The following is a 21,748-nucleotide window of genomic DNA, read 5'->3' on the forward strand; positions in this document are numbered from 1 at the left end:
TGGACATTGTTTTTTACTGAGAAGTTTGTTACCATGCCAAGTGTGATTAATATGATCAGATGTAATATTTAGATATGATTTTGAATTTATGTTCTCAAATGCAGCTTTGTGTCTGGGGTTTCTAGTTTGTGTAAGAAATGTCTTGCCAATTTAAAATTAATGTCTGATTAAATTGTTTTACTAGTATCAGTTTATAGAGTTTACATTCTTGAATTGTAGGCCGTGAAAAGAATGATGCCCTTTTTGGGGGGGGGGTGGTAGATAGATAGTACATACCTAAATTATAGCTCTTACATGGAGTGTGGTGCATGTGTAGGTGAGAGTTTCTGTCTAAATACTCGAGGTTTACAAGTCTTCACCTGTGCTGTTTATAGTATTTAAAGGGTGTGAGGTATTGATAAGAGCTTGTCTTCCTCTTCATTTCTCTCATTTCCATCTAACTGTTGGTATTTTTGTCTTCCTCTGTGTTAAATGTTGTGTTTTTAAAAGTTTATTTACTGGATGCAAAAGTTACTAAGTTTTTTTTTAATGTTTCAGCTTAATTTCCAAGGTTTTTTACTGTGTTCTCCTTTGGATATGAAGATTCCATAACTAATCATGGTCAGTAATTGTGTCTCTTCCCCTAGTTGCAATAATTGGGTTCATACTAAAATGGGACACGTCGTCTAGAGTTAAGAGTGATAACAGTTCAAAGCCAGCTATGTAGACTCATTCTTATAGCTGTTGCTGCTGCTGCTAAGTCGCGTCAGTCGTGTCCAACTCTTAGCGAGCCCATGGACTGTAGCCTACCAGGCTCCTCCGTCCATGGGATTCTCCAGGCAAGAGTACTGGAGTGGGGTGCCATTGCACCCGCTTATAGCTGTTAGTATATTCTAAAACTGTATCTTATTAAATCTTAAGATGAATTTTTTTTAGTATTTTAGCAAATATGTAATTTAAGATCTTTTGGATAATACACTTATTCAATCAGTTTTAAATTGGTATGGTTAAAATACCATCAGTGGGAATATGAATCATACAGTATTAGAACAAGGCACTTATCATAAGATCAGTAACATGATTCTTAGCAGTAGAGGAATGAATGCCAATATATTTGCCTTCATATTTTGAAATCTGTCCGAATTTCTAGTTCATATTGTTCTTACCCAGATTAAAATACTGCACTGAGGCAACACTATTTTTGCTGGTTGAGGGAAAAAGTAAGTACTTTCTAAATGATTTTCTGACTCAAGCTATGAAATAAAGAGATTAGATTTTATAATATTAAAGCCAAATATAAAATGAAGCAGTAAGTACATACTTGGAGCTTTTTTTCCTTTAATATGGATCAAATTAATGACTTTCTTTAAAAGGTAGATTTGATTGTTAGAAGTTAGTTTAAAAATTTTGCAGTTTTGGCTGAATTAATAGGAGAAGGAAAATGCACTTGTTGAAGACACATTTGTATTAGAACTTTTTTTTTCTTAGCTTGTGTGTGGTAGTTTTGAATGTTAGAAAATTTGTTCATGATTGTATCTGAAAGGTCAATTCAGTTACAACTGTTGTAATCTTTTTTTCTTCCAGAATGCAGTTTGCTAATATTGAGTGAATTGGCGCTGAATGTTACTAGGCTTTTGTTGTCATACTACTGACAAATCCCTTGCCATCTTCTGTACCTTAACTCTTTGGATGTCTTGTTTTCTGTAAAAGTTAATGACCTTTTATCTTTTTACATAGCTATAAAGTAGCCAAAACTAATGTTTTCGGTAGTTACTTCTATTAAATGATAAAAGAATGACTTTTATCATAGAATGATACTACAGAAGTAATGCATAAATCTTAACATTGAGTGTGAATATTAGAGCATAAAAGACACCCTCTTATGTTCTTTAGTGTAATAATGGATTGAAGTAATTTCAATTTTTACAGTCTTTAATATGTTTTATTAAGATTTTGTGGTAGAAAATTAGTATTTGGATTAGTTCAAGTTTATAATGTTGATAAGTGTCTAATGCACGTTGTTGAACTGATAATCTTTTTGAACATTATTTGTCATTAGTAGTCAATCTTAGATGTTTTTTAGTGGGAGCAACGCTGAAGGGAGGGGTATGTGTGCGTGTGTGTGTGTGTGTGTGTGTGTGTGTATTTTAACAGCAGCAGAGTTCTGAAACAGGAAATCAGTCTTATCGTATTCATCCAGAGACCTAGGAAGAAGGTAATTGTTCGGTGTACTCGTTAAAACCAGTTAGTTGAGCAACTTAAATTTTTAGAGGTTCACAGATGCAGGCTTGAACAGTTGTTAGATATATTATTTCATAGTTAACAACTACTCTGGAGAAAACCTGATTCAGTTAGTTGAGGGTACTAATACACTAAACACCTCAGCTCAATGCACTAATAAATTATGCTTTGGATTTTAAGAGTATTGCTCATACTATCAGTGACTTGATAAGATATTTTTTTGTGTTATTAGTTCATGGGGTTGCAGAGACTTGGACATGACTGAGCGACTAAGCATACACACATCAGTGACTTGATAACATACTTTTCTGTGGTTCTACTTTGCTTAAATTTAAATAGTTAAAAGTTCACAGTGCCTTGATTATTCCTTTAAAAAGATTTTTTTTTTTAAAGCTCAGTGGAATCTTAATGTATCTGGCTTGAAATATTTTCAGAATTATTCTTAAATATGAATGGTTTAATAGAAAAAAGTTAACTTCTGTTTTATATCAACTGGAATTTATCTTTCCCTGTTAATGTACATATGAACATAATTAGATCTTATGAATCAGTGTTTCCATACTGTTCTGTGATCTCTTTTATAAACATTTTTTATGTCATTGGGTACTTACTTTAAAAGCTATAATATTTCATCAGGCTAAATATTGTGATTTGCTGAACAGCACTACTGTGCGTATCTTTGCATAGTTTACCTTCCCCTTTGGTTTGTGTTTTTAGAGTGTAGTGTTAGAGCAGGATTGCCAGAGTGAAAAGGCACAGCGGCTCCACAGCTCTGTGTTACAGCTTGCGAATTTCTTGCCAAGGGAACCAATTTATAGGGTTGCTTCTAAGTGGAAGAATTACTAGCAGTTCTTAATATTACCTTTGAAGAATGTGGTGTTTTCATTTACAAAGTGAGATATAAATTTATGTAGACTTTTCTGTCAAGAAGAGTTGGTATAGTATAAAAACATCAAAGAAAGTTGAGAGGTTTAAATTGCTTGGAGAAATAGAAAACTTTAGTAGTTCCTCAGTTATTTGGCTTTCTGGTTGGGCAGTACTAGCAGAAAATTTAAAAGTGTTCAATGAAACTTAAAATTTATGCTAAAGTGAATTTAAGTGAATATATTGAACTTCCTTTTATAATTTGTTTTTGAAGACACTATATTGAGTTGCCTTGTAATGAGACATTTAAACTAAAAAAACCAGGATGTTTCTAACTTATGCAACTTCAAATAGTTACAGCCCCTTATTTACAACTGTCGACCCCTTTGCAGTTTTATAATTTAAAGATAATTCCGCATTTCTCATTTGATATTTGAGACAACCAGTGAAGAATTTGCAGCAAGTCTTATTATTTTATAGAAAAACAAAAGTATTTGAGGTTTAGAGATTCAGTAACTTAATTGAAGTCTAGGCTTTTAAGTTGCAAAGCTAAGGATAGAATTCTGGTATTCTATATTAAAAAACAGTATATACATTAAGTGCTTAGAACAGGGCCTTTCACCTAGAAAATATTTCCAGTGTTCCTGTTCATATCTCCTTTATTCTTAAAATTCCCATCTTTTTGAGCAATTCTTTCTCATTATTTCTGTAGTTCATGCTTTTGTACCTTTGTGCCCTTTTCACTTTAGAAAATGAAATTTTAGGCTGCATTAATTTGGTTTGTAGAGGGATGATTATATGACATGTATTAGGGCAGATGTTCTTAAGTAATAAATAATTAACACTTTATCAACTGGGAAATTCAAGCACTTTCTATTTCTGCTTTCCTCCCAATGTGAATCATCAGTTTAGAAACGAGATCCAAACATTTAACACACTTTTTAAGGAAAAAAAAATCTAGTAAGAAATGTAAAATCTTTTATTAAATGAGAAAGTCATAGAAGTCTATGAGCATGGCTGGTATTTAAAGCATAATTGATTATAAAAGTTGATAATGTGGATATAACTGTGACATATTTGGAAAGTATTTGTTAAATTTAAACCTGTTAAAATTTGTTGAAAGGAATGTAAAGCTGATGTAATAACTAATGAATCAGTGGCTGAATTTTTCTTCTCACCTGAGCCTTAAGTGCCTGTGAGTTGAAAGACTCCCAGATAGTCGAGAAAAGCTCCAGATATTCCTAGAAAATGAAATTAAATGGTGAAGTTCTGGTATTTGCTAACTTGTTTTTGATTGTTGTCTTCTCTTGTCAGTCTGACTTGATTCCTTTACTCCTGCTGCCAGTTTAGCTCAGTGTTCCTTTTGTGATCTGGGCAACTTCAGATTTGCTCTGGATACTTTTTGAGACTCGCTGAATCTTTATGTCACTTTTATTTGACCTGTCCATGTCCCATATTCTAGCTTCATATGGCACACCTTTCAGTTAACTAGAATTCTAAAAATAACTCTTATGTGACTTATGGAAATAATTTTCCTAGAAATAATTATAGCAGGAAAAATAAGTAGTTAGTGATTTGTAACTTAAGACTGCATTTCAGTTTGTAAGTTGTAAAGGGATAAGCATATCTGTATATATACTATATGGAGTACTACAGAGAAACTTTTCAGAACTGCTTTACTGTTAGTAATTATGCTTCAAATAAGATTCAGCTTTTGTGTCAGGAACACATTGTTAGAAAATAAGGCTCAGGGGGCCTGTTTTTCCCTCCCTTACCATTTTAATAAAATATGCAATAGAATGGAAAGTAGTAAAACAAAGTATCTTAGGGAGCTATATTTGATTGTTATCCTCTGTTTGAAAATTCAAGGTAAATTTATCATTTGAACCGCATTAATTTAGGCTCAAACTTCTGAGGTAAGGTAGACTCATGAGATCTCAACCCACATTTTTTTAAGCCTTTTATAATTTCTCATTTATTTCTTATTTATTTTCGGCAGTGCTGGGTCTCCATTGCCGTGGGAGCCTCTCATGGCGGTGGCTTCCCTTGTTGTGGAGCACGGTCTCCAGGGCGCGCAGGCTCAGTAGTGGTGGCACACGGGCTTAGTTGCTCTACAGCATGTGGGATCTTCCCCGACCCGGGATCGAACCTGTGTCTCCTGCAGTGTCATTGAAAAACGACTGAACAGTTACCGTGGGCTCTTAAGGTCTAGTATTATACCATTTGTTCAGTTGATAGACAAACATTATGTTCTAGGCATTGTTCATATGTTAAATCATTTAATCCTTAAAACAACCCTATATGATGGGTACTTTTATTAGCCCCTTCTACTTATTATTCAAAATAATATCCAGTAAGTGTTATTCAAAGTAATATCCAGTTAAGTTTATTCTAATATTTCCTCCCTTGGTTATTCCTGTTTGGTTGAAATTATCTAAAAAAAGTATGTCATAAAAATTTTAACGAGAAGCAAAAATGTTGTATGTAAGAAACATTTTATTTTATACAGTTCTTGGCTTGAGAAATGTTTGCCTCAAAATTGAGTACTCATTAGTTGCTGACATCAGTTTTGGAAATACCAGTAGATTTTTCTGTTGTCTTTTAGAAGTTTTTTAATGTTTGATTAGTAAATTACTTCCATTTGAAGTTACATACATAGAGTATTTGAATTGTAACTTAACTACTGATGGCTTTGGGGCCATTCTTTTTGATCCACAGTTTCATCATCTTTGGACTTTCCTTGTGGCTCAGCTGGTAAAGAATTCTGCAATGTGGTAGATCGGGGTTCGATTCCTGGGTTGGGAAGATCCCCTGGAGAAGGGAAAGTTCTGGCCTGGAGAATTCCATGGACTGTATAGTCCTTGGGCTTGCAAAGAGCAAGACACTTTGATCATCTGTGAAGTGGTAATGTTACTTCAAAGGATTGTTAGGATTAAATGAGAATGTATTTGGCATACTGTCTGAAACATGGTCTCTGTTTTTCTAATTTATGATGGATGCCAGAGTATTGGGTAGAATTTCATACTGTATGAATAAAGAAGGTGTAAGTCTGAGGAAAATGAAACTTTAAGAAGGCTAGATTGCTCAATTCTGTTTAAAGGAAGAATTGGATTGTTGCTCAGTAAGACATTGCAGAACCATGGGTTGTTGCTGTGCTAGAAACTCCCGTGTTGATCGTGGCCTTTGACTCCTTATCTGTCTGATTGACTTGAACTTCCTGTCACAGCATCCTTAAACCTAGACCTAATCTTCATCAGTCCTGCCACCTTCTGCATAAAGCTTTGTGTGTGAGCTGTACTGGACTGCTTGCTTCTTCTGAATATTTTATGTGTTGGGTTGGCCAAAAAGTTCTTTGGAGTTTTTCCATGGATGGTATGGAAAAACCTGAATGAACTTTTTGACCAACTCAGTATTTCCATGTATTTGTTCTACCCTCTGTTTAGAATGTTGTAATTGCTTTTGTTTCTTCTTTTTTCTGATGTATGACTTATTTCTTAAGGATTTCTAACATATTACCTATCTACTTTGTGATTTCTAACATATTACCTACTTTATCTCTACCTCTGCAGAATTAATCCTTCTTTCTCTTGCTCTTAAAACATCTTGATCTTCTGTATATGTAGTGGGGCCTTTGGCATAGTTGTGGGTTTGTGTGTCTGTCTTCCTTGATAGAATAGGAACTCCTAGAGTGTGGTAGTCTTTGCTTACTTAGACTTATGTTCTCAGTGTCCTGTGCACAATGTTCAGTATGCGAATGTTCAGTGTGTTTGGATAATTGAGTAAAGGAGGGAGCCGATGAGTATCCCCATTCATGTGTAGTTACTGACAAGTATTTTTCTTAAGTTAACCAAGCCCTTTGCAACCTTATTTACTTTATTTGTTAATATTCATAGTACAAGGATAAATCTAAATTTAGTCTTTGTTAAAATGACTGCATTTCAAGGGGTTTTATATTTCTGTGCTTTTTAAAAAATTTATTGATGTGCAGTTGGTTTACAGTGTTTCAGGAGTACAGCAGAGTAATTCAATTATGTATGTATGTATGTGTGTGTGTGTGTGTGTGTGTGTATATATATATATATATATTCTTTTTCAGGTTCTTTTCCATTATAGGATATTCAAGATGAATATGATTCCCTGTGCTGTACAGTAGGTCCTTGTTGATTTTGTATATAGTAGTGTGTATGTATAAACCCCAAATCCCTAACTTATCCCTTCCCTCACTTATATGCTTTCCTGTAAGGCTGGAAGCTTACTAGCATTCCCACTGAAATTAATGGTTAAGTCAGATAAGTTTGTTAGTAGTAATAAAATTTTTTTACATGAAAAATTTCTGTTGCATTGCTCAGAAAACCTTGGCATAATTTCAGTTTATATTTTTTAGTAAAATGTGTTTATAATTATTTAGTTAGAAATTCCAGATTTGTGTTAGTTGCCACTGCTTGGGGTTCCCTACTGCTGCCTCATTTTTTTTTTTTTTTCTATTAGTTTCCATTTTCTTATGTTTGTATTCTATAAGACAGTTAAAAAGTAAAGATTATTCATATTCAGGAATTGTAGTGCTTCAGGCTTGATTTGAGTCTCTTGTCTCTTCTTTTTTTTTTTTTTTTGGTGAGTGGATACCTAAAGCATTTTGGTAATTAGGAATTACATTTTTTAAGTGGGGCTGCTTTCTTATGTGAGAATAATAGATGATGGCTAATATTTGTGATGTTAAAAATGATGATCCTAATGGAACCTTTTGAAGTTGAGGGTGAATTTATGTATTCTTAAAGTGACAAAAATTATTCCCGGCCTATATACTTTTATTATTTTTTTTTTTTTTAAGAAATTCAGCTTTTTAAAAAATTACATACAAAGCTGATTGTAAGTCATACAGGGCAAGACAATATTTTGTTAAGACAAATATCTTAGGAAATAGATTTGGAGATAATTATAAAACAACATTTTAAACCTGTTACAGAAACAGTATAGGTGATCATATTAAAACAAGCAAAAATGAGAAAAAATATATATTCCTACTACCTAGATATTATTACTTTTAGTACTTTAGTTTGTAATCTTTCTGTCTACATATTTTAATTATACTGGTATGCTGTATATGTTTTCTTTTATTAAAATAGTATCACATTGTACCTTCTCTTTTGAAACCTTTTTTTTTTTTTTTTCCCAGTCAGTAATATCTACTTTTCCATTTCTGTAAATTTTCATCTAGCCAATACTTAGATCATATTTAAAATTTCTCTAGTTGGTTCAAAAATATCCTTAATGGCTGGTTGGTCTGAAGCAGTAACCAGAACAGGATTGTACCAGTGAATTTGACTTTTAGAACCCTAAGTCTTTCTAAATCAAGGACAGCTACCCATTTCTCCCTTCTTCAGCTTTGAAATGATACTTGATTTTTTTTTAAAAGATAATTTGAAAGATACTGGGTCATGACCTACAGACGTTTTGAATTGTCCAGTTTATACACATAATGTCATTTAGCTTGTTCTATCTCATACCTGTTAAGTTAAAATTTATATGTAAGTGCTTCATGGATTCTCAGATTGAAGATAATTTGGCTCTCATAGATGATGCTGTGTCCTTCATATTGTATCACATCAAAAGTTATGTGATCTCTACTTAACTTGCTTGGTAATGCTGAGATTGGCCACTGAAATTGGGTGATAACAGTCTTTTCTGTGCATTATTCAATTATGTTTGTCTTCTTACATTAGAAGATCTATTATGTGGTGTTTTCTTACATTAGAAGATACATTGTGTGGTATTACTTTGGCTCTGTTAGAAAGTTCAGTTCGTTATTATCCACTCACCTATTGATTTAGTACCATTTGTTGATCCTTGCCTAAGTCAGTAATTTTATTAGGGCTTTCAAAGTTTGATTTTTCTGATTCTGATTGATTTTTCTAAAATTTTTATTTTTATTAACTGGTGTTTTCTGTTGTGTTTGCTTTATGAAATGGAGCTATTGAGTTGCCCTGAAATAGAGTTCCTACAGGAAAAGTAGGATAAATCCTTTATCTTCCCCTTTACCAATTTCAGAGTAAAGAAAATAACTATTCCAGTAGACACTTATCAAAGCTTAAAAGTGAAAATAATTTTTTGTTGTAACTTTTTCTGTATTGAGTATCTTTATAGACTTGGGGATTTATTTCTATTTTATTCAGGATTCTTTGATTTACTACCATTTACATTTTTTCTCTGATGCTCAGTTTGTCACAAATTTAGCCATGCTTCATGCTAGCTCCTGTGTTTGATATAGGCCACTAATGTATGTATGCTTTCCTTGCTTTCTGGCACAGAAAGACATTACCTGTATCTTCCCTGCCCCAGATCTGACATCAGCTGTTTTTTCAAGGAGTTGGTACCTTTGGCAACCCACTGCAGTATTCTTGCCTGGCAAATCCCATGGACGGAGGAGCCTGGTAGGCTGCAGTCCATCGGGTCGCTAGGAGTCAGACACGACTTAGCGACTTCGCTTTCACTTTTCACTTTGATGCACTGGAGAAGGAAATGGCAACCCACTCCAGTGTTCTTGCCTGGAGAATCCCAGGGACGGCGGAGCCTGGTGGGCTGCCGTCGATGGGGTCGCACAGAGTCAGACACGACTGAAGCGACTTAGCAGCAGCAGCAGCAGCAGCAATATAGTATGATATTAAGGATGAAATCAGGGTTCTAGAAGTGTTTACTACTGCTCAGGTGACATACTTTTAGGCTGTTTCTTTGGAAAGACCTAAACAATATAAATGTCTGCAAGGATGAGTTCATGTGAATGTTTTCAGTTATTACTTGATTTCTTGATTTTATAATGTTATCTCTTTTCTCTTACAGTAATCACAAACCTTCAAATCATTAACATAACTTCATTGATTTTTCCTATAATGTAAAGAAAAAGTTTGAAGATACTAATACTGATGTCATTAGAAATTACTGGAAAAGTTTAAAATTTCTTTGTAGCTCTTTTTTCTTAGAAAACTTCCTGCCCAGAAGTACAGTAAAATTACAGTGCCTAGATAACCCTTGAAATAAATCCTTTCTCCTGGTTACCAATTTGATATTTAATCAGATTTGTTTCAGTGTGTGCTTGCCTCCTCCCCTCTACTTCTCTATGAAGCAACCATTTTTATTAGTCTCTCAGTTATCTGTATGTGTGTTGGAGCATTCCAATTCAGGCAAATATACATGTAAAAAATTAGTTTATAAAGTATTTCTTTTATACGAAGGTAGCATACTATATACTCTGTTATGCACATTTTTTTCCTTAAAATATTTTGTAGATCTGTCCAAGCAGTACTAATAATTATATAGAACATATAGTCAATAGGTAATCTTTTCTTAAATTACAATGTCAAAATGAAAGGTTTTAGTAATTTAAGTAGTTATTTTGGATTGAAAATAATACTGGAATAAGCTCACTAATGTTAATGCAGCAGAAATTAAAAAGATCTCTAAAAAGGCACTAGATTTGATGAATTTTGTATTGTATTTGGAAGATAAATGGGTCCAATAGATGAGCATAGAGCTTTGGAGATAGTCTTGAGTGGTTTAAAGCAGTTAAGATTGGCTGGTTTGAAACATCTGTGTCAGAAAATCATGAGATTAGAGAGAATTGATGGAGCTCAAGAATGAGAGCCAGTCTGATGGACAAAATCCACAGATATGTGGATTATCTGTGCTGCTTTATAGTTTTATATAAATTTTTCTTGAGTATAGAAGTTTGTTTTATGCAGCTGTTGTATATAAGTTAATAGAATGGGCACGCTAAGTTTTGATACCTCAGTTCAGTATTATCATCATAAATACCAAGGGTTAAGATAGATCATTGTGGTTTTCTCAACCTCCTCACCATGTAGAATAGGAAATTGAAGTCTAAAAAGGTTGAGTTGTCCAATTTATGCATCTGATTAGAGCAATAACCTGTTCTTAAATCTAATTTTCTAACTCTTAACTGTTTCTACTTTTCTCTGAAAAAGGAGAAATTATGCAGCTGTTTCTTGTTTCATTTTTATTTTGATTTTTGGATTTTGTCTGAATATTTTAGTATGTAAATATGAAAGTTACCTTTTACCTTAGATGCATTCTAAACATACTGGGTAGGATTTAATAATCACTGTCGTATGATTGTTTGTGTGTTAGTTGTTCAGTCATTTCAGACTCTTTGGGACCCCATAGACCGTAGCCCACCAGCCTCCTCCATCCATGGGATTTTCCAGGCCAGAATACTGGAGTGGGTTGCCATTGATATTTTTTGGAATCAGTGTATTTACCTGTATTTCTTAATTACACATGATGGCTTATAAATAAATACATCTGACAGCCTTATTATTAACATGGTTTGTAGTGGGGAAAGCTTTTTATAATCAGCTAATGTTTTAAAACATTTACATGTAGTTTGCATTGTATATTTCAGTAAGCTAATGTTTTAAAGTGTGTACATGTGGTTTGCATTGTTGCATATTTCCTTAACTTAAGCACTCAGATATTTATCCAAACATTATTGCTATGGGCTTTCCTGCAGAAAGACTTGAAGGTGTATACAGGAACAATATAGATGATGTAGTAAGGTAAGAACTTTTTAATTTTCTGTTTCAAATATTGATGTGTATTCATGTTGTATTTTCATTTAGGAAAATTTCTAAACCACAGAAAAAGATGTACTTTTTGATGTTGTTTATTTTTATTATGTTGATGATCTATAACTGCTTTCTTTATTTTGCTCCATGTACCTACTGAGCATCAGTGGGATAAAACTCATTAGATAAGAACTGACTTTTTACATAATCAGGTATATGTGTTATGATTTCATGGACTCCATAAAATGCCCCTCACCAGTTTAATATCTGGGTTCCATTGCACTATGGTTTTTGTCTTTTATTTCACAATTGGGTATTAGCCTTAAAATCCTTGAGTGGATTTATTCATAAATTTATTTATGCTAAGGTATACATAAATGGTGTAATTTTACATAGAACAGTTTATAATGGGGCATAAATGCACAAAGGACCTGGAGAAGTGTTTAGCACAGGGGATCTGGAAAGGAATTTGTTAGACACCAAAGCCTAGGTGTCTGCTTTTCAATTTTGCATCATTTTTAAGAGGAATTATCATTCATATCTTAATAATAGTTCTGAAGGCTCATTTAAATAACCTTAAATACATTATGACCTAAGCTTACATAGTATATTTTATGAGAGAAGGAATTTGTGTCTGCTTTGTAAATAGTCAACATGTTTTCTAATTTCAGAACACAAAATTTGTGTATAAATAAACTGTAAAATGTCAGTAGGAAGTATAATTGGCTTTAAAAGTTTAAATTTTCTATCATTCCTTGTACTCTCTTTCAGAAGTATCCTTTTTGGAGACTTCCAGTTTAAATATGTGGTGGTTATGAGAACTAAATGTTATAATGGGCAGGAAAGCACTTTGTAAAGCATTATGCAGATATAGGATTCTTTTTAAATAGTTATCTTAGTATTTAAAACTATCTATATACTCTTATACGAGCCAACCATAGTTGTTTTTTTCAGTGGTTAATTTTTAGCAATTTGCTTTGAACCAAAGTCTGTTTACATTTTTGCAGTATAGAGTTGTACCCAGTTGGGTTTTTGTAGTGCTTATATTGTGTTCAGAATTAAACTTCAGTATTGACAGAAAAACTCCCAGACTGCTTTGTGGTTGGTACATGAGCTGTCAGAGGAATGAGTTAAGAGCTTGCGATTCAGAAATGAGTTTGCCTTCTAGTAGCTGGGCAGGACACAGTGGAAGAATGGAAGCAGCAGCTTGATATGGCTTAGTCAGTGTTAATACCAATCTACAGAAATACAGTGAGTGATAGAAAAAAGATTAAGAGAAGTAAATTTTGACTCTAGAGATGGAGAATCTTGGAAACAAGCAGTGCTGTCATGAAACATGTTTGCTGCTACGGTGAAGGAGTGTTTATCAGGCCTCTTTGTGGCCTAGAAGAAACATTTCTAAAGTCGATCTACTTAACATTACTGTAATTCTGCATTCAACCAACTACTAATTCAAACAAGTCAGATTGATACTCATACATAAAAAGAGTATGAATACTCTTTGAGTAGAGGATACATTTTGCAGTCACTGTAAGAATATCCTTTTGGTAAATTAATTTGATGTGCTAATTTCAACATTTTTCTCTTCTGAATGTGAATTTGTTTCTTCTGACTGTGGATTAATACTGAGGCTGATTGATCATCTTTCCGGTTACTGATAAATCCAGTTTCTGGTTCTGTATATATGATTTACATATGATCATCAGATCTTTGATGGTGGTGTTGTATTGTTTTGTCACTACGACATGTTTGACCCATGGACTGCAGCATACCAGGCTTCCCTGTCCACCATCTCGCAGAGTTTGTTCAAATTCATGCCCAGTGAGTCAGTGATACTACTTAACCATATCTCATCCTCTGCCCACTTCTCCTCCTGGCTTCAGTCTTTTGCAGTAACAGGGTCTTTCCCAGTGAGCCAATTCTTCACGTCAGGTAGCCAAGTACTGGAGCTTCAGCTTCAGCATCAGTACTTCCAGTGAATATTCAGGGTTGATTTCCTTTAGGATTGACTGGTTTGATCTCCTTGAAGTCCAAGGGAGTCTCAAGAGTCTTCTCGGACACCACAGTTCAAAAGCATCAGTTCTTTGGCACTCAACCTTCTTTATGGTCCAACTCTCACATCCATACATGACTACTGGAAAACCACAGCTTTGACTACACAGACCTTTCTCAGCAAAATGGTGTCTTTGCTTTTGAATATACTGTTTAGGTTTCTCATAGCTTTCCTTCCAAAGAGCAAGCATCTTTTAATTTCATGGCTGCAGACACCATCCATAGTGATTTTGGAGCCCAAGACAGTAAAATCTGTCACCGCTTCCACATTTTCCCTTTCTATTTGCCATGAAGTGATGGGACTAGATGCCATGATCTTAGTTGTTTTTTTTTCCCCCTCGTTTCTTTATTATTTCTAAAACAAAAAGTTAATAGAGAAGTTACAAATCTTCAAATAATCTTTTAGTTTTTTGAATGTTGAGTTTTAAGCCAGCTCTTTTACTCTCATCAAGAGTCTCTTTAGTTCCTCTTTGTTTTCAGCCATTAGGGTGGTACCATCTGCATATCTGAGGTTGTTAATATGTCTCCCTGCAAACTTGATTTTAGTTTGTGATTGATCCAGTCCAGCGTTTTGCATGATATATACTCTGCATATAAGTTAAATTAACAATATATAGCCTTGTCATACTCCTTTCCCAATTTTGAACCAGCCTGTTGTTCCATATAAGATTCTAATGGTTGTTTCTTGACAACAGATTTACCTTCTTTACAACAGGTAAACCTGTCAGGAGACAGGTAAGGTGTTTTGGTATTCCCATCTTTTTAAGAACTTTCTGCAGTTTGTTGTGATCCACACAAAGGCTTTAATGTAGTCAATGAATCAGAAGTATATGTTTTTCTGGAATTCTCTTGCTTTTTCTATGATCCAGCGAATGTTGGCAATTTGATCTCTGGTTCCTCTGCCTTTTCTAAACCCAGCTTATACATCTGGAACTTCTTGGCTCACATACTACTGAAGCCTAGCTTGAATGATTTTGAGCATAACCTCACTAGCATGTGAAATGAGCAAAATTGTATGATGGTTTGAACATTCTTTGGCATTGCCTTTGATTGCAGTTGGAATGAAAACTGTTCTTTTCCAGTCCTGTGGCCATGCTGAGTTTTCCAAATTTGCTGTCATATTTAGTGCAGCACTTTAACAGCATCATCTTTTAGGATTTGAAATAGTTCTGCTGGAATTTGTTTGTAGTAATGCTTCTTAGGCCCACTTAACTTCACATTCCAGGATATCTGGCTCTGGGTGAGTGTCCATACCATCATGGGTATCCAGATCAGTAAGACATTTTTGGTATAGTTCTGTGTATTCTTTCCACCTCTTCTTAATCTCTTCTGCTTCTGTTGTCCTTGCCATTTCTGTCCTTTATTGTACTCATCTTTGTTTGAAATGTTCCCTTGATCTCTCCATTTTCTTTAAGAAATCTCTAGTCTTTCCTATTCTATTGTTTTTCTCTACTTCTTTGCAGTGTTCATTTAGGAAACCCTCCTTATCTTTCTTTGCTATTCTGTGAAACTCTGTGTTCAGTTGGATATAACTTTCCCTTTGTACCTTGCTTTACACTTCTCCTCTTTCCTTAGCTATTTGTAAGACCTTCTCAGACAACCTTCTTGCATTTCTTTTCATTTGGGATGGTTTTAGTCACTGCCTCCTATACAATGTTAAGTTATAATAACTCCATCAAGAAAATACTGTGCTGGGAAGTATTTTGATCTGTCATCTTCTGACTTCAGAAACCTCTGCCTTTATGCCTCTGAATTAAGATTCATATACATTTGGCTTGTAATCAGGAACAGCGGTTGAGGTTTATTCTGTCTCCTTTAATGTATCTAGTTTATTTTATCTAGCTTTAAAATTTTTCAGATGTCACTCTTAGAAAAAGGTTAGCCAACTGATAGTTGTTAGTTACTTTAGCCAACTGATCTTGTCACCAACTGGTCTTGTCACCCTAGTGAATAATGGTTATAGCACATGAAAATGAAGAATCATCAACTGAAGATAATAACTATGCTGTACTTTTTTTTTTTTTTTCCTTTTTTTTTGTTTGATGGATAAATGGCCAGTAATGCTTTGCTGTTATCAGTTTACCCCTCCCCCTTAGTTTATGAGAAAGGGTGAACAGTGATCATTAAGGAAGATGTATCTTTTCCTATGAGCTAAAATGAAAATGAATAATTCTTAAGTAGTTTGTGTGTTGTGATTAACCTCTCCATGAAAATGACCTTCTCTAGTACCTAGATAATTGATTTCCTTGAATGGCTTGCACGATATTGGAGTTCAGTTCAGTCGCTCGGTCGTGTCCGACTCTTCGCGACCCCATGAACTGCAGCACGCCAGGCCTCCCTGTCCATCACCAATTCCCGGAGTTTGCTCAAGCACATGTCCATTGAGTTGGTGATACCATCCAACCATCTCGTCCTCTGTCATCCCCTTCTCCTGCCCTCAATCTTTCCCAGCATCAGGGTCTTTTCCAAGGAGTCAGCTCTTCATATCAGGTGGCCAAAGTATTGGAGTTTCAGCTTCAACATCAGTCCTTCCAATGAACACCCAGGACGGATCTCCTTTAGGATGGACTGGTTAGATCTTCTTGCAGTCCAAGGGACTCTCAAGAGTCTTCTCCAACACCACAGTTCAAAAGCATCAATTCTTTGGTGCTCAGCTTTCTTTATAGTCCAACTCTCACATCCATACATGACTACTGGAAAAACCACAGCTTTGACTGGGTGGAACTTTGTTGGCAAAGTAATGTCTCTACTTTTTAATATGCTGTCTAGGTTGGTCATAACTTTTCTTCCAAGAAGCAAGCATCTTTTAATTTCATGGCTGCAGTCACCATCTGCAGTGATTTTGGAGCTCCCCAAAATAGTCTGTCACTGTTTCCATTGTTTTCCCATCTGTTTGCCACGAAGTGATGGGACCAGATGCCATGATCTTAGTTTTCTGAAAGTTGAGTTTTAAGCCAACTTTTTCACTCTCTTCTTTCATTTTCATCAAGAGGCTCTTTAGTTCTTCTTTGCTTTCTGCCATAAGGGTGGTGTCATCTGCATATCTGAGGTTATTGATATTTCTCCCAGCAGTCTTGACTCCAGCTTGTGCTTCATCCAGTCCAGCATTTCTCATGATGTTGGAGACACTAGTACTAATTGGTAGTGATTTTTTTTTTTTTTGGTTCAAAGATGGTAACACCTCAGTGAAAAAATGTCTTTATTTTCTTATATCTTTTCTTTTAACAGTAAACTTTGGGATTTAGAAACTGGGATATCTAAAGAGTATTTAAAATTACCTTTTCCTCTTTAAGCCCATGTGTTTCCTATGATTCCTATGATTTTTCCCCCCTAAACAAGAAATATTGTGCAGAATTCAGACTTTGTTGTTGTACATTACTGCTTTGAGTAAAACTCATATTCCAGATACCTTCATGCTTAAAGTATTAACTGTTTATGGATATAATTCATTACAGCAATGTAAGATTTTTTACTTGAGGTATTCAAATATTTAATTTCTCCTTTTGAGGTTATCTCCTGGGATCAGGAATTAATGTAAAGAATAAGAGCAGAGGAAAAGTGAACTAAGTTGAATTTTTTTTTTTACTATCTTTACTGCAGGTGTTTTCTTTAATAAGCAGTTAGAATTGACAGGGCAAGACAGGGTCATTTCATAGAATGGAAATGGAAAAACTAGCTCTTCGCAGATCGTTTTTTCTTCATCTTAATACTGCCTTCTCTCTCCTTTCTTTCTTGCCTCTAAAATTCTTGCTCTAACCAGCTGATAATATGAAGCAGTGTTTTATTTGGGTGATTTATTGTTCTTTGATATGTATATTAATCTTATTTCTCAGGTTAATATTGAAGTTATCTGTTAATAATTTATATGTTACCTGTATAAATCTAGGCAATCTTTAACAAATTGATGATGCTTCATAGGTTTAGCAGACATAGTTTGAGAATTGTTCTGTATGTAATAAATCATAGAAGTGTAAGTTTAATAGAGGTGAACTGGCTTTCTTACTGAAGAACCTTTAATGTGCTATTATGCATTGTAATTCTCCTAGGAATGAAATTCTAATATGTTCCTTTCCTTATTTTTTTTTCATTTCTTTCCCTTTCTCTTCCCCTCCTTCCTTTCCCCTTTATCTCTTTCTTTTCTTTTGTAGTATAGTAAATAAGATTTCTCTCAACAGTGTTCCATGGAGCACAATTTTGGAAATTTTGAAATGAAAAAGTTGTATATAACAATATTTTCCTCTTGTCTGTCATTAGGAAATACAGTACTTCCTCCTCTTTTATTGGAAAGATCAGCTTTTTCACCCGTGTATAAGCAGCCATATTGCAGATTCAAAAGTCCGTCTTCCCTTTTCGTGTTTTATGCATTTTCTTCCTGAAGAAACTTTTCAAATATTTTTCTCTTAATCATATACTGATCTCTCAATCAACCTTATGTTGATTTTCAATTTAAAAAAAAGGACATGTTTGTTTTCTCAACATTACCATTATTGGTTATTCAGTTTAAAAAGGTTGAAAAGAGATTATTTATAGGAAAGCTTCAAAAATAATTTAGGAGGATATCAATTCCCTTCTCCCTTTCCAACAACTTTTGACTTCTTCCCTCATTGCCTCTGTTTCTTGCTTCCTTTTTTTCTTTATTCAGATGTAAATCATATAACATGAAATTGCCCACTTCAGAGTATACAGTTCAGGGACATTTAGTGTTTTCCAATATTTTATAACCACCACCTCTGTCAAGTTCCAAAACATTTTTTCACCCCAGAAGAAAACCCTGTCCCCAGAGACTCCTCCTACTTCTTTCATTAGTCTTTATTCTTTACAAATTGCAGAGCCATGATGGATTTGACAATGATTAAATTATCTGTACCAATCCAATTTTTGATATTTTAGTATGATGTTTACTTGCATTTATATATATGTGTTACTGTTGTATAAGCAGTTTGCATGTGTTCTCTTACTAAATTGCTACAGTAAACCTATCTCCATTTCATAGATGGTTTCAAAGAAGCTAACTTCCCCAAGTGCCACAGCTGGTAAGAACAGGCTGAGGACTGAGTCCAGGTCTGTCAGATTCCAAAGCTGATTTGCTTAATAACCGTAAAATCTTGTATATCAGAGGACAAAAACTAGAAACTCCTGCTCATTTAGCTGTTGATACACAGTGTTGTTCCCCACTCAGTGTGGGAAATCATCTAGGAAAGTCTTTTCTAGTATCATACTAGAACATTTCTCAAGGATTTGAGTATCTAGATTGAAAAGACCTACATAGTGCCAAGCACAGTAAGTGAAAACAGGTCAATACCAGGCAAATTATTAAGAAGTTAAAAAAAATATATTAAGAAGAATGAGAATTTCTCAAAAGCTTTCAGGGTCATTTAGAAAGGATTAGGAATGTGGCTTTTCCAGTGGTCATGTATGGATGTGAGAGTTGGACTATAAAGAAAGCTGAGCACAGAAGAATTGATGCTTTTGAACTGTGGTGTTGGAGAAGACTCTTGAGAGTCCCTTGGACTGCAAGGAGATCCAACCAGTCCCTCCTAAAGGAGATCAGTCCTGGGTGTTCATTGGAAGGACTGATGTTGAAGCTGAAACTGCAATATTTTGGCCACCTGATATAAAGAGCTGACTCCTTGGAAAAAGACCCTGCTGCTGAGAAAGATAGAGGGCAGGAGGAGAAGGGGATGACAGAGGACAAGATGGTTGGATGGCATCACCAACTCAGTGGACATGGGTTTGGGTGGACTCGGGGAGTTGGTGATGGACAGGGAGGCCTGGCGTGCTACAGTTCGTGGGGTCACAAAGAGTCGGACATGACTGAGCGATTGAACTGAACTGAACTGAGAAATGTCAGTAGCATCTAACTTCTCAGTAGTAGAATTAAAGATGGAAGATTGAGGAACAGCACTTCAGATGTTCTGCAGTCAACCTGGAATTCTATATCCAGCCAAACCATCAATGAGGTGCAAGAGTAGGAAAAAAAGACAGTCAATGGACTGAACAAAAAAAAATTTGTCCTTGTAACATTTCTTAGGCGATTACTAGAAGATGTACCCTAGGAAAACAGGGAGAGAAACTGTGAAAGAAAAGAAAAAGGCTTTGACAAACTGAGAATCCAACTCAGAAACCACAGTCAAGTCCCAGGGTGACAACAATGCCACAAAGCTAAAGAGCAGCCAGTTCTGGTTAGAGCAGTAGGACGGAAGGCTTTCGGGAAGAACGCTATAGGTGGATAATGAAATAAGATTATCTGGGAGAAAATATAAGAAGATTCTTAGGAAATTTGGTGAATTAGAATCAAGAAGCAATTTTAACATCTGTTGATTTAACCCAAAGTTGTGATGTTTAAGGGAAATTAAGAGAAGTGAAGCGTGTGTTGGGGATACTACTGGTTTTGTTAGTCTTCTCTACCAAGGCATAAAATATGTAGGTAATTGATAAATCTACAAGAAGCATTGTTATTTGTCTTATATAGAAATGCTGACTTAAATACCAGGAAAAAGAATTCTAATACTTGAGGGTAGTTACTTTTGGGGAAAAAACATGCGTTTGAAGATGAAGAGTGATGGGAGATGAGTATTTTTTTTTTTAATGGTATATATATAGGGTAATATCATTTAAACTTTTTTTAACTGTCCAGTTTAGTAGCATGAAGTATATTCACATTCTTGTATACTTATCACCACTGTCCATCTCTAAAACTGTTTTATCCATACTGAAACGTTGTACTGTTTAAATAGTAACTTCCCATTCCCCCGGAATTCCAGCCCCTGAACCACTGTGTTTGACCATTCTGGGTACCTTATATAAGTGGAAACATATAATATTTATCTTTTTGTGACTTATTTTACTTCGTTTCACCCATGTTGTGGCATGTGTCCTTCTATTATATGTATATACCACATTCTGTTTATCTATTCCTCTGTCGGTTGACACCTGGGTTACTTCCACATATTGACTATTGTAGATAACGTTAATATGAACATGGGTGTCCCAGTATCTATTTGAGTCTCTACTTCTAACTAACTCAGAAGTGGGATTGCTGGGTCGGATGATCATTCTATGCTTGCTTTTTCTGAGGCGCTATCATAGTGTTTTCTACAGTGTCTGTCTCATTTTACATTCCTACCAGCAATGCACAAGTGTTGCAACTTCTCCAAACCCTCACTGCCAACACTTGATATTTTCCGGGGTTTTTTATTTTGTTTGGGGTTTTTTGGATAACAGCTGTCCTAATGGTTATAAAGTGATATCCCATTGTGGTTTTGATTTGCATTTCTCTAATGATAAATGATGCTGAGCATCTTTTCATGTGCTTAGTCACCATTTGTTTATCTTCTTTGGCGATATGTCTGTTTGAGCCCTTTGCTAGTTTATGAATTGGATTTTTTGTTTTTGAGTTCTATATATGATGGATGTTAATCATTTACTAGATAATGTGATTTGCAAATATTTTTTTCCATCCTATTGATTGCCTTCTTACTATGTTGATATTGTTCTTTGATACATAAAAGTTTCAAATTTTGATGCAGTTCAGTATTATCTTTTTTTGTTGCCTGTATCTTTGGTGTTGAATCCAAGAAATCATTGCTAAATTCAATGTCATGAATTTTTCCTATCTTTCCCTTTAAGAATTTTATAGTTTTAGGTCTTTGGTGTAGTCTTTGATCCATTTTGAGTTAATTTTTGTATATGATAAAAGATAAAGGTCCAACTTAGTGCTTTGGCAAGTGGATATCCAGCTTTCCTTTCCCATCACCATTTGTTGAAAAGCCTCTCCTTTCCCTATTGAGTGGTTTTAGCACACTAGTCAAAATCATTTGACCATATATGCACAGTTTTATTTTTGTGCTCTCTAGTCTATTCCATTGGTATATGTCTGTCTTTATGCCAGTACCATACATTGTTGCGTGTGTGCTCAGTTGTGTCCGACTCTTTTGCAGCCCCATGGACTGTAGCTCACTAGGCTCCTCTGTCCATGGACTTCTCCAGCCGAGAATACTGGAGTGGATTGCCGATTGTAGCATTGTACAAAGCAC

General features: G+C 34.8%; 1 protein-coding gene across 2 annotated transcripts in view; it reads left to right on the plus strand.

Annotated features, from left to right (window-relative positions):
* Positions 1-21,748, plus strand: part of PTEN (phosphatase and tensin homolog) — a 100,490-nt gene that overhangs the window by 17,171 nt on the left and 61,571 nt on the right. For both annotated transcript variants that reach the window (XM_086379244.1, XM_086379245.1), the window contains exon 2: positions 11,567-11,651. In XM_086379244.1, the coding sequence (XP_086235370.1) occupies positions 11,567-11,651 (85 nt within the window). The remainder of the gene's footprint in view (positions 1-11,566; positions 11,652-21,748) is intronic.

Source organism: Bos grunniens, chromosome 26 (assembly GCF_055505025.1).
Source record: "Bos grunniens cultivar Pamir isolate PY7600 chromosome 26, Bosgru_T2T1.0, whole genome shotgun sequence".
Lineage (NCBI taxonomy): Eukaryota > Metazoa > Chordata > Mammalia > Artiodactyla > Bovidae > Bos > Bos grunniens.